This window comes from Phalaenopsis equestris, unplaced genomic scaffold, assembly GCF_001263595.1.
Source record: "Phalaenopsis equestris unplaced genomic scaffold, ASM126359v1 Scaffold000002, whole genome shotgun sequence".
Classification (NCBI taxonomy): Eukaryota; Viridiplantae; Streptophyta; class Magnoliopsida; order Asparagales; family Orchidaceae; genus Phalaenopsis; species Phalaenopsis equestris.
In genome coordinates this window covers 16,129,685-16,143,738 of record NW_018164444.1, presented here as the reverse complement: position 1 = coordinate 16,143,738, position 14,054 = coordinate 16,129,685, and the positions used below count along the sequence as shown (strand labels likewise).

Below are 14,054 nucleotides of genomic sequence, written 5' to 3'. Positions count from 1 at the left end.
ATATATATATACACGACGATGTCGTCTGTTTTGATTTCTTTCTGCTAGGGTTTCGCCATCATGGCGAAACCTGATCTCCTCGTCGATTGCAGTTCGTCGTATCTTCTCCAACGCGCTTCATCCGCGTCGTTTGGCGTTGTTTCTTCGTTGCGCACTGTTACGCCCGTTTGTACCCTGTGGTCGCGCTTCTGCGGCTCCCGTCCGTCGTGCACTGTTCGTGCGTCTGTCAGCTGCGCCTCGCTTCTGCGGTTCCCGGCTTCGTTCGGCTCTCCCGACTTCTTATTCACGAGTTCTCAGCTGCTGTTGCACCTGAGAAATGTCTTCAGGAAGTTCCTACGCCGCCGCCCTCGCCAGTGATAACCCCGTCTCCGCTCCTCTTTCGAATATGTTACCGCAACAATACCACAACAATTTTGCTCTTGACATTGAAATCAGATTTCTCAAAAAAACTTCCCGTAAAAACGACAAACCTGTAATCTTTCTCACTGAGGCAGAGATCTCCATTCCAGCTGCGCCCTGCCGATTGTTCTTAGTTGGTAAGTTTCTTTATGGAAACCCTAAACTTGAGCTAATTCGAAAATCGAAAGGACTTTGATGAAAGCTTTGATCAAATGAAGCTGAAAGGGGTTGGAAGATCGGTAAATTGGATGGTCGCCAAATTCTTATTCAATTATCAAATGACAAAGACTACACCCATTTGTTTGCGAGAAGAGTTCTTCGAATAGAAATCCAGGTGATGAAGGTTTTAAAATGGACGGTGGATTTTGACCCCCGTATTGAACCTCCTACCATTCATGTTTGCTTGTGCTTCCCAGTTTTGAAGATCCACCTTTTTTATCAGGAGCTTCTCTTTGCTTTAGTGATATACGATAACCCCCTCAAAGCTGACACGCCTACAGTGAATCTGACTCGGCCTTCAGAAGTCATAATTTTGATAGAAAAAGATATTACTTTACCTTTTCCGGGAGAAATATGAATTGACACACAATATCAGAGATTTTAGCAGCAAACAGTATTTGAACAAATAACACTTTATTGTAACCACTGCCGTATGTTTGGACATTCTCCTTCTCAATGTTATCAGTTGCATCCGAATTTAAAACCTTCATGTAAAAACTCTTCTGGATCTGCCCCACCTCATACCTGTCCTTCCTCCGTTCCTGAGTGCATTCCACAGACTATTAAAACACCGGTTGAAATGATGTTACCTCCCCCTCCCACTACCGGAGACAATACTGTCTCTGTTCTTCTGACTGATATATTGACAAATGGTTTACTTGGGTTCGATAATCATGATAATATTGAAGCTCCACATCCCCATGATGCATCAGGTGTTGAAGAGATGCTAACCATCTCTTCAGAATCAAAATGTTGTTACTGCTAGTCAGGAGCTGGGGGCTCATTCTCTCCTACATGCCCAACAATCTGTTGACCATACCGATCAGATGAGCCAGTCCTCGGATGATGAATGATAGATATACACATCTAGAAAGAAAAAGAAGAATGGAGACACACCCAGATTGAGAACTTAATGGATGATACTCAGATTGAGAACTTAATGGATGATACTCTAGTAACTTCGGGTAATGGAACGACACTCAGCAATTTGTGTTAGCAATTTGTTAGCTGTCTCTGCTCCTAGAACCAGAGGCAGAGGCAAGACCAAGCTGGCTCGTGCCTAGCAGCTTATTTTCTGCAAGTTTTATTTTTGTTTTTTTTTGTGTTTTATTTATGTTTCATTCTTTTAGGATGCTAATGTCTGATGTATCGTACGGGTGTGACACATTTTTTTTGGGTCCTTTCATGCAACCTCTATGTATCTTTTTAATTGCGAAAAGATAAACAAATTTATCTATTTTATATATATATATATATATATATAATATTAAAAGGGACCCGCAATCAATATCATGTGCAGATTCAAATCATGTATGGTCGAGGATTTGAACCCGGGTCGAGAGGGGACTTACGCAAAGCTGCCACCAACTCATCTACACCCGGTGCACAAGTATATATATATTTATTTGATCATACTATAAACTAACATATATATCTCTACAATAACATAATGGTCATGCAATAATTTAATATATTTTAAAGTTAAATTACTATGCAACTATATTTAATATGCATACTCTTGCTAACGATATGGAGAATCAGATGTAATTTCATTGACATAAGACATAAATAATACAAAAATGTAAGCCGTAATTTATTTAAGAATAAGCGACATTACTATAACTTAAAAACATAATTGCTCACTTGATCTTTAGGAGATCTCTTTATATGCTTATTCCTTCACTTAATCACCTTGTTGATTTACTTCAAGTTATTATTTTTATTCAATTAAAATCAAAAGTAAATTCAAAGTTTATATTAATTTAAACATATAATTACTTATTATCATCGACAAAATAAAAAATATGCCTCTAATCACTTCTTTCTCCTCTTTGAAAGTTTACAATCCACAGTAACTATTCTTTTTGTATTGAATGTTTCCCAATCTAAGATTGTTAATTCTAGTGCTAATATTAATTTAGTAACATTTTAACTAAAATCAAATATATAAATAGAAACATAAATCTTACCATCACATTCATTGTTGACTAATCTTCTCGTATAACCAATTAATTTTTCTGGTTATAATTTCTTGCTTTCAAATACACTTTAGTTTAACATTTAAATAATAAAATTAAGTGTGTGTGTGTAATTTTAATTAAATAATTTAGTTTCGATCGGCTTTGTCAAGAGCAGAAAGAATCGCTTGTGAGAGACAGAGACCTAGCCATTCAGTGCAAGTGCATCTTCGCGGAAAAAGGAAGTGAGGAAGAAGACCGAATCAAAGGCTTAAGGTGAGGGTTTTATTTTGTAAATTAATGATTTAATAATATATGTTTTTTAAATACATGTTGATAGTAAGTTTAATTAAATGAGTGATTAATTGGAAAATCAATTAGATATCTCAGAAGCAGTCATACTTCCATGCAAAATGTTTGTCAAATTAATATAACTAAAATTAATTCATATAAGTGTTGACATTAAAATTAACTAATTTAAGCAATTACCACATAAAACCAATAAACCCTTACTTTTCTTCACCTTGTTTTCATATTAGCACAAATGCCGAACAACAGATATCTTTAAACTGATCAACATTCCACAATTGCTTTTCCAGATGTGTATAGAAGTATGACTGCTTCTGAGATATCTTTAGATAACTTATTATTTTGTTTTAATATTTTTCATATTTTAAGTTTTTGAATGAGATGAATAGAAGAGAAACTAATGTGTACAAAATGCAGAACAACAACTAGAAATGTAAAGCTTATTAATTAAATTACTTTTAATTGGTTTTTTCATGAATATTTGAATATTAAACTATTAATGATAGAAATAAAATATTAAAAAAGTTAATTTCATCGTCCGACCGTTTGTTCCCTCCTTAGTTAATTCCAAGCCCTGAGTTGAGTTGTAATATCATACAAGTATTCTTCTGACATGTATAAATTTATAAATGCAATAGTAGTATACACATAATCACATGAAACTTATAAATAAGTATTTTTTTAAGTTATCATAGGATTATTTCACCTGAATAGACGGTACAGCCCTATGATGAGTTTCACTAAGCTCGTCTAGAGTTCACCGCCTAGTGTAAACAACATGGAATTTGTAACATCTTAAGATAATCATAAATTTCTATCTCAAGTCTTAATCTAACCTACACATAAAGATGCATGTCAATATTTATCTTGAATTGGTTGCCCTGCGTGAGTTCTCGCTACAAATTACGTTAACTTCTCTCTTTGTCCCGCTAAGCTTCCCTCCTTTACTTCGCTGATTTTCTGCTAAAGACCCATACGAACTCTTACAAACTAAGTTCGTAGTCTCCGACACATGTCTCCCGCTATAGTAACTAAAAATGAAAAAATGCACCGATTCGTGTTAAACATCAAATTGGAAACATAAGGAAAAGAATGTCACAAAATTCATGAAAGACGGATTCTTGCCTTTCAATCTATGCCTGAATTGTTGATTACGACTCATTGTGGGTTGCACGTTTGTTGTTGTTCTCCTGCTACAATGTCGCGATTGTGAATTCAACAAGATGTGTGAAATCAAAGGATGAAAACATCAGTCATTGCCTGTGTGGTTTACTGCCGGAATATCTGCGGGAAACTATGATGTAGAATAGGAAAAGGAATTAGGATTAATTAAAGTTAATTAAGCTTATACTTGTAATAATTTATATTTTCCCATACATTTATAATTTTGCGTAGTGCTATATACAAATTGATTGATTCGATTTGTAGAATTTTATAAAATTGACTTAACCTAATTTTGATAGATGTAAAATTTGGGATATATTTTATAATTGCAAAATTATTTACATGTTCTCTCAAAATTGGGTGTTACTTCTAGCCCACTTGAAATGATTCCACTATGTCGATATATGTTACAAGATTTTATTGACCCTTGACTAATTATAAAGAATATTACACAAGTGAAGGGATACCGACATGACTTCTTCTGTGGGAGTGATATAATATTTTGAGGAAGTGGTGGCATCGTTGATGCAGTGTTGTGGTAGCAGCAACACTAGTGATCCAGAGATGGAGGTTGTGATGAGAATGTCAGAAAATGACCACATAGATCTAAAAATGCTAAAAATGGGTTAGACAACTTGCCTTCGTGAGCGGCAGTGATGACATGCCCACAAGCGCTCCAGCGGTGTGGGCGGGCATGCATGTTAGCGCCAACAGGCTGATTGCGGATTGTTTTTGCGTGTGTGCACGCAACAGATGCAAATTTTTGGTATTTTTTTTATTTTTTTATATTATTTTTAAAAGAAAAGTATATTTTGTATAGAAAAATTAAGATTCTCCCTCTGAAATTTTCCTTCTTTTGAAGAGATTTCTAGCCGTTGGAGTTGAGAGCTTGGAGAGAGTATCGACTCAAGTGTTATGCTCTCAAAGTATATGAATAATTTGATATCTTTCAATTCGAGTGAGAAGTGACTTCACAAGGCTGACATTGTACCAACTGCGGGTTATGGGTGTCAAAGTCTCTCTATCTAGGATGCTACGAGTTGGTAGTTAGTATGGATAATTAGGTTTTGTACTTCACAATCAATGATGGGCGTTAACCTGACGACAAGAGCTTTAAACTCGACATTATTGATTGCTGGATATTTTAAGCCAAATTCATGATCTAATGTCTTGTTTTGAGAAGATGAGTAGTATTTCAACTCTAGTCTCGGAGCTTCTGGAAGCTCCATCTACATACAGAGTCCATTGAGGTGATATTGGAGAGAATAAAGGATGTTCTTTGGTGATTGGTGCATTCAACCACGCAGCCAGCAATATTTGTGATCTTATATTAGGTCAAGGTAGGTAGTGAATATTAAACTCTCCTAATTCTACCGACCATTTAATCAAACTTCTAGATACTTTTTGTCTTTGCAAGATAACTCTTAATGGGAGTTGTGTTGACACCAATTGTGTGAGCTTGAAAATACGGACGTAGCCTTCATGCTGAAAATACTAGGATTAATGCGGCTTTGTCTGCCAACAGGCAAGTTTCTCAAAAGCACAAAACATGCATCTGTCTATTGTAAACCAATGTTTCGAGCGCCTCTTAAGCGTGTTTGGCTGGATTGAGGCGTATGTCTAATGTCTAAGAAGTTGAAAATATGCTTCAAAAAGAGAGATTATGGGATGTTTTTAAGCTTTTCACCACCATTTTGTTAGCATATATCTATATAGTATGTTCGATGAGATCTTTATAAACTTTGCTCATGAGACGTTGGTAGTTGCGTCGACATTTTTCAACTCTAACGACATGACTTGGTAATGGTATAAGCCTTTGTCTCTTGGAAGGATGTAGTCAGTTTATCTTTTAGATTCATCTTTATTTGGTTGTAACCTGAATAGTCAACCAAAAAGCTAAATATTGTGTCCTGATTTAGCATCAACAAGTTGGTCTATTCGAAAGAGGGGAAAACTATCTTTTGTGTACGTTTTATTAAGGTCGGTGTTGTCAATGCACATCCTCTAAGCTTCGCCAGCTTTTTTTATCATGTTGATATTTACCATCCAATGGGGTGGTGTACTCGTATGAATCTTGCTTTCAGAAACTTATTGACTTTTTGTTTGATCTCTTGCAAACAATCTGATGCAAAATTCCATTTCTTCTAGATGACCGGTTTAAATTTAGGGTCTTCCTTTTGAGAGTGTATGATCACCCTCATGTTCAACCCCATGCATATCGATAGGGGTCCAGGTAAAGATATCGCTTTTTTTTGGGGAGGTCTATATAATCTATTTTTTGCTCCTCATAGAGTGGAGAACTAAGCTATATGCTATTGGTGTGGGATGCTTGCCCAATTGTGGGATGTGGATCAAGTCTTCCACAGGAGAAACCCGTTGGGACATGTCTTCATCTCGAAGGTCAAAGTTTTTTATGTTAAGGATTGTCATGAGCGTGGTTGAGTTTGTCTAAAGTAGCATGAATACACTACCTATTGATTCCCACACACAAAACTAAATTTGAAAAAAGATGAACTTCAGCTTAAAGTGTGGTACAAAGCGACAATACCAAAAATAAATTGGAGGGGTCTTCCGAAGATAACAATATACATCGATTTTGACTTGACAACTATGAATTTGATAGAGCGACTCACTTTTCGGGAAAATTATTCTATTTTGATGGAAAGATTGATTGTTCTTTTGACTCTTACTAGTCGATTATTGAACACATACAATAGCCTAGATGCAGGTTGAAGTTTTTTCTTAGTCATCCCTAAACTGAGGAATATTGAGTAAAGTAAAACATCAAAAGAGCTGTTATTATTAATTAGAATTCTCCTGACATTATAATAATTTTTGCATCTATGACTATTATTAATTAGAATTCTCCTGACATTATAATAATGTTCACTAATTTTTGCATCTATGACAAAAAAGGTCTTCATGTGCAATCGGACTCCCTCCAGGTCGGATTCATAAAAAATGATGGGATGAATAAGATGCAGTTTCTCTGTGTTGGTTCCTCAGATACAGTGATGAAGATTTGATTACATAGTGATGGGCCGTCGACAATTGTTTCTATTTCACCAACTATTTGTTGACATTCTTGTTGTTGATTTTTATGTTTGTTGCCCTCTAGTGTGGGGGCATTATCCATACGTGTATGTTTATTTTGTAGGAATCGACTCAAATATCCCGATCAAATTAGTCTTTCAATCTCTTTTTTGAGTTGATTACATGCCTTAGTAACATGACCACGATTCTGGTGGAACTGATAGTCTTGTTCTTGATTCTCTGAATTTGTTATTAAAGGGTAAGACCTTTTAATAGTCTCTTCATTTCTAGTGAAGATCAAATTTTGACATGTGTTGAGTGGTGTATACAATTTTTTTTGGTCGACATTCATGTCGATGGTTTAGAGGCCGAGGGATAAGATCACAACTCTGTTGCTGCTAAATTTTTTTTGTTATGATGCTGATTAGCATCATCAGGGTTATTCTGCTTATCCTCGAATCACTCATATTACTCCATGTGCACGTCGATAGTCTCATCTGCAATGAACGAGGTCAACATAAGAGCAGACTGTTTCCCACATAATGATGAGTAAAACAGTCTTAGGCAAAGCCCTCCAAGAAAAATTTTTCTCAATAATTCGGGATCTACCTTCAGAATCTAATGAGCTTCAGTGGAAAATCTTTTGAAGTGTTCCTTGTGTGATTTTCTCTTATTTTGAATAATTTTTGAAAGACGACGATTCTTTGATAGTTCTCATGTTTGCTAAAAATTGCTCCACAAAGGGTGACGAGTTCATTGAATATGTGAATAGTTCCTCCAGGGAGAGAATATAATCAAGTGTGAGCCTGGTCTTTGAGTGTGATGGGAAAAATTTGATAGAGGAGCGCGTTAGATGTGCATAATTGATCGATAATGGCCAAAATGTTCTTAAGGGTTAGATACCTCATCATAGAAGTCAATATTCGAGAGCTTAAAGCCTGCTGAGATGGGGTGTTGGAGGATTGTCTTGGTCAAGGGAGAGAAGACTCCTGAAAATTATGACGAACAGAGAAATGATTCCTATCCATTAAAGGGAATTTTTCTTGAATCAGATGCCATATAGCTCATTACTGTTGCATTATCAGAAGCATCAATAAGATTGGGTTTGGCTAAACCTCCTATAAGTGTTATAAGTTTACGAGTTAGTCTAGCTGCACGAAATGGATGAGTTGAGCTCGCAGTATCGAGGAGGTTGGCTTCTTGGCGTGGCGGAGGAAGAATCCCATCATCACAGGGAGGTATTCTTGAGCGGGGAATTCCTTACTGGTTGTTGATCTTGTGGAAAATAGATTATATTTGATTGTGCAAGCATTGGTTGTTGAACATCACGTAGGAGCTGGAGAATCTCATTCCATTCAGAGCACCTAGTTTTCCAAAAATGGGCCTGAAGCACCTTCGCTAGCAGGATGATGTCTTTGAAGGTGGGAAAAGTAGAGGCTTGACATCCTTGACTCCGTGGTTATCTCCTGGAATGGTGAATGTTGGAACGTGATGCTCCATTGTTATGAGTATTATGTCTGTTGGCTATTTAGCAGGTTTTACAAGTCTTTGATAGTGTAGTTGTCTTTTCCACAAACAACGCCAAACTGTTGCGTGCTGGAGAATTCACGGCGATATAGATATATTAATGTCTTAGCATTGTACAAAAATTCAACACACTTACACATAAAAGAAGAGCTGGTGGAGAAGACACCATGGAGCTCCAACAATAACGATTGCAGTAAATTGTTGCGTGCTAGTAAATTCACGGCGGTAGAATGATATATTAATGTCAAAGTGTTGTACGACACGGATGAAAACAAAAATCGATAGAGAGAACATTATGAATTTTTATGTCGAAAAATCAAAAGGGTACAAATAACGGGGCATAACCTAGTTGTAATGATTTCAATATGTTGATGTAGGTTGCAAGACTTTATTGGCCCTTGACTAGCTGGAAGTAATATTACACTAGTAAGGGTTATCGACGAGACTTCTGCTAGGGGAGTGACATAATATGTTTAGGAAATGGAGGCATTCTGACGACAGTGGTCCTACAGTAGCGATAGTTGTGATGCGGCTATGACAGCGGCTAGTTGGTGGTGGTCTGGTGACGACAACGAAGCTGGCCAAGTAGCAGTGTTTCGGTGACGGCAATGGCCGAGCGGTGGTGGTCAGAGTAGTGACAGCGACCAGATGATGACAGTCTGACGATGACGGCATTGACGGTGGTGGTCAAGCAATAGTGATCTGATGATAATGATGGTCCGACGATGAAAACGATGTTGGTAGGACAACAATGGTTCGTCGGGAATGGCTGCCAGATGGAGGTGATGATGTTGTAAGGATGGCAGTGATCTGGTGTTGGCTACTGCCAGATGGTGCTGGTCTGGCAACGACTTTAGTGGTGGTTCGACAACAACGATGACTAGACAATGATGAATTGAAGGTGGAACTCGAGAACTCTCAAGAGCTTGGAGCTTCTTCAGCTTTCTTTAGACCTAGGTCCCCTAAAGTATACTTAAAAATTTTTCTTTATGGTTTATGTGCATGAAATGGACTCACATGAGCTCAAATCAATTCATTTTTATTATCGTTTGGTTTATCTCACTAAGACACTTCATTCGATCATAAATTGGAGTGTATGTATTTTCAAATTTGAATTTTGAAGCTTCATATTCAAATGTGCATCGAAATACATGTGAATCAATATAATTTTTCAGGGCCGAATCAATATATAGAACAATAAATAAAAAAAATTCTATTATAATATTCTTATAGCATTCTTAAATTTTAAGAAATAAAAATAGTAATTATTTTATTCAATAAAGTGATACTAGGTAATAAATTTAAACTTCATTTCGTTTAATTGCTTCCACAAAATAATACAAACGATAACTTACATATAAATAAACAAAATAAAATTGCAACACTGAGCTTGGTTTTAACTTCCTAAAAAAATCTCGCAAAGCTCAACTCCAACTTGATCGATTGCTACTCTGTCTCACTAATTCTTAAAATTGATCTTCAGAAAAGAGCACTTCATCGCTTTTGTGGATGCACGGCTCGTGCGACTTGTTTTGTGAAGCTCTAATTAAGATGAAACGGTACTGCTCTCAACACGCATGCTTCTTTATTCACACAAACTTATCGCAAGCTTGCTAGACTGTATTTTTTCGCCTCCGCTCTCTTTTATGAATTTATAGTGCTTGATCACTGCTTATGTGCTTTCAAGAGCATAGAAAGATCGCAACCTAGGCAAATACCGTGCTGCCACTCATGATTGATCAACTTGCTGAAACTCTCCTGCATTGTTCGTGTTCAATCACACTACACTTTGCTTCCTGCTTCACTTCGCAAGGCTTCAACGCTTACGCCTCGTCTCGCTTCTCATGGCTTTGATGCTCTCGAGCTCGATAGCTAGCGTCACTGCTTCTGCATAGAGAAGTCACCTTGTCTGATCTCTGCCTTGTCATCGTCCTTCATCGCTCGCTCTACTCTTTGTCCTTTCCCTGTGTCGCTTATCGGGAAGGCAAAACCATTCAACCTCACGAAAAGCTTCGTTCCTCCTTAAATAATGAATAGATAAAGTGAGGTTCACTCTTTCTCTTCGTCTCCCTCTCATTCAATTATTCAGTTATGATTCCTGAGAGTGGAAATCATATGAATCGTTTGTTTTCTTCTTCTTAAAAATGATGTGTTACACGCGATCGCTAAGAGCTCGACTCTTCGTTTACCCCGCAAAATTTGCTCGCGCACTCCTTTGCTCATTCTCTCAACGTCCTAGCTCCTTCGCTCATGCGCTTGTGAGACACACGTGTGACGTCCCTGTGTTGTCTTCCTTCCTCGAGCACCGTTTGATCATTTGCTTGATCTGGCGTAGATGACTCTGTCTTCGTTCTCACTGCTTTGCTTCTCAGGAAGCGAAAATTGTTTGGCTTTGAAAGGGGGGTTTGGTTCCTCACTAGACGAGTTCGCCTCCTTATATCGACGAAATGCTTGTCCTTAAATTCCTAGCTTCTTCTTTGTCATGATGAACTAGCTCTGGCCCTTGATGCGGGACGTTGCATCTCTTCTCCCATCAAAACGGCTAATCTTTGTAATTTTCAACTTAAATAGTAAAACTATCTTAATTGGATTGGGTCTCGTGATTTAACCATTCTCAATTTCACATAAAAAATCTATCTGTTTGCTATATCTGTGTGAGGGGGATTTTCAAGCAACATTATGCTGAAAAACTATTTCTACTAAGAAAATATTCAACAAAATTTTTTTTTCTTTATTTTATGCTAAGCTTCAAACTAACTCGTACAAATCAAATTTTGCAAGATTTGGAATATTTTTTCTGATATGAACTGCGTCCATAACCACCAGTTATCATTGTATTTCGAATTGATTATTTTTTAGAATTGCACTGAAAACTAAAATACAATTCACAGTTACAAGACATCTGAAACTTCGCCACTTGCAGCATTTTGTAGTTGCAAGGATGCTAGGACAAAATGAACAAAAGCACCCACTATTGATGCACAAAACCAAATAATGTTTTTGGGATGTACGCCCTCCCGAATGTGACCAATGAAAATTTTAACATTTTTTCCCACCAATGCGCCAAATATTTATCGCAAATATCATAAAATTGTTATTTTAAGTACTTGTTGAGCATGCATGTCCTATAGGAATTTGTTTATAGGATTAATGATTCATCATCATTCTTTTTTTAGAAAATGTTTTTGATAATGTTTCCCCACTTTTGCCTTTTTCTCCCGCTATGGGCTCTTCCAGTTGGACAGTTTCTCAGATACATGCATCAAGAAAGTGCTGCTGAGATCAAGAGAAAGAACTTTCTTATTATTTTACTATATTATAAACTACATAAATCCATAAACTTCATGAGAGTTACAAATGTGATGGATACCACAATATTGAGGTCAGCCATTCTTGTTATGGAAGGTAGATTTATAATCTTATTTAAATGACCTAAAATTACTTTAATAGAGGGGATCCCCCGTGTCTTTATGGGTTGTCAATGTTAATTACGTCGACTCTATTTATCTTCTCTCTTAGAATAGTGTAACCCATCATGGAATGGTAAAGATACATGGGAATAGTAATCCAAGACGGCATTTATGAGTGGTATAAGATACGGTAAGATGGAATGATGGTTAAGATATCTGATCTGATCATAGTTGGGATTTTCATATATGCAACATAATTTTGATGTATATACATGTCCAACTCTTGAATTCGATGTTTTTTGTTAACAAATTAGTCTTCTTGGTACTTTTTTTATGTGAAGCTAAAGATTTGGGTTATTTAAGTAAATATTAAAATTGAGGTGTTACATGTGTAAATACATAAGAATTATGTGATATGTATGAGATCTCCCTAAAATTAAACAGGATAGAAAATGACCAATTTCATATGTTGATGAATGATACCTTTCTAGAAACACTGTTCAGCACGAAGGGGCGGTTCGGTAAAATTATGAAGAAAAAAAAAGTTCCACCAAATGGCATTCCAGTTATATAATAGCATTTAGCATTGTATTTTAGGAAACATTTAATTTGTGGGCCATGACATTAGTCCCTTCTCTTTATCAGACATTAATGATAATGCTAACCTATGTAGCACTGACACTTCTAAACATATGCCATACCTATGTTGAATATATATCAGGCATCGACACTTGTCCTACACACCCCGACACTTGTCCTGCACACCTCGACACTTCTTGGACGCTTCACTACTACAAAATATTTGTTTGAATTTTTTTCAGGCCTGAACTTGTTCGAGATACACCTCAACACTACATCGGTCGCGAGCTTAACACGATTTCGAGAAAATGGAACATGAAAATTTGAAAATTGTAAATATACGTATAGCTAGTCAAAATTGCCCTATCTTTCATCATGTTCAAACTCCTCTCACATTCGTCAAGATCGAGCATCAAATGTGTATCTAATATTCGTTGAAGCCGAGCATTAGTAATTCTCTCTTTGTAATCATGAGATTTTTTACATTTTTGGTAGATAAGTTGTACTACAAGTTAGATGGATTGTTTTGAAATATATTATATCTAATTTTCAAAATTAATTTTAATAAACATAAGAGTTTTGTAATATAAATTAAATTTATGAAGTTAAATGTTATTCTTTCATAATTTGTATTGTGATATTTTAAAATATAAAAATTATATTTCATAGTTATAATTAATTAAATACAAAAACATGTCCATGACGTATCTTGTTCTGTATATAATTATCTTACATGTCGTGTCTCTGTCCTAGTGTTCATATCCGTGCTTCATAGATGCTAACAATTTATTTAATGCGTATTATAGTTTGTTTACTTATTGAAATAAACCATTTAAGCTGCAGAAACATTTGTGGTACTTTAATCGCATGCTCTTTCGAGCCACAAATCTTGCCCTTCTTTTCTTGTTTTGATATGTATATATATATATATATAAAAGAAAGTCGGTATTTGGCAGAGGCCCAAATACCGATTTCCTATACGCTAGACCCCATGAAAATATATATATATAGTCTTTATCATTCTGTAATTTAAAATGTCAAGTTTGAGCGTAAAATGTGCACAAAATAATTTAAAATTATATAGAGAAGTCACATCCAATTTATGGGAGATTTTTGAGTTAAGTTAAGGAGAACAATGTAAATAAATATAATAGAAGGATTAATTGAGCTAATCAAGAAACTACAGCGGCTCTCCAAATGAAAACGACATAATTGCTTTTAGCTACATTATCGGTGCTGGTAGTTCGCTGGTCTAAACCAGCACTCAGTTGCTACTTGTTTTTTCCATATTTTTTTGTGAGTGGTATTGGAAACCCGTGGCTTGCCCATGGATTTCCTCGCAGTGTATTTCCTGCCTTCAGTAATTATATTATGCAACCTGTCCATTTAAAATGACATCGCGTTGCAATTATTCGGCCATGAAAATTGTTATCCAGTCTCACCCATCCATCATATA

The 14,054-nt window shown here is 36.1% G+C and overlaps 1 protein-coding gene across 6 annotated transcripts in view; it reads left to right on the top strand.

Moving 5' to 3' along the window:
• LOC110024701 (protein CLT1, chloroplastic-like) overlaps positions 1-14,054 on the top strand; it is a 57,112-nt gene that overhangs the window by 40,515 nt on the left and 2,543 nt on the right. The window contains exons 10-11 of one of the 6 annotated variants that reach the window (XM_020724849.1): positions 2,755-2,852; positions 12,841-12,879. The exons of 3 other annotated variants lie outside the window; for them this stretch is intronic. In XM_020724849.1, coding sequence (XP_020580508.1) covers positions 2,755-2,825 — 71 coding nt within the window. In that variant the 3' untranslated portion in view covers positions 2,826-2,852; positions 12,841-12,879. Of the gene's footprint in view, positions 1-2,754; positions 2,853-12,840; positions 13,039-14,054 lie in introns of those variants that run through there. 2 more of the 6 variants (XM_020724840.1, XM_020724832.1) reach the window with 2 other exon arrangements.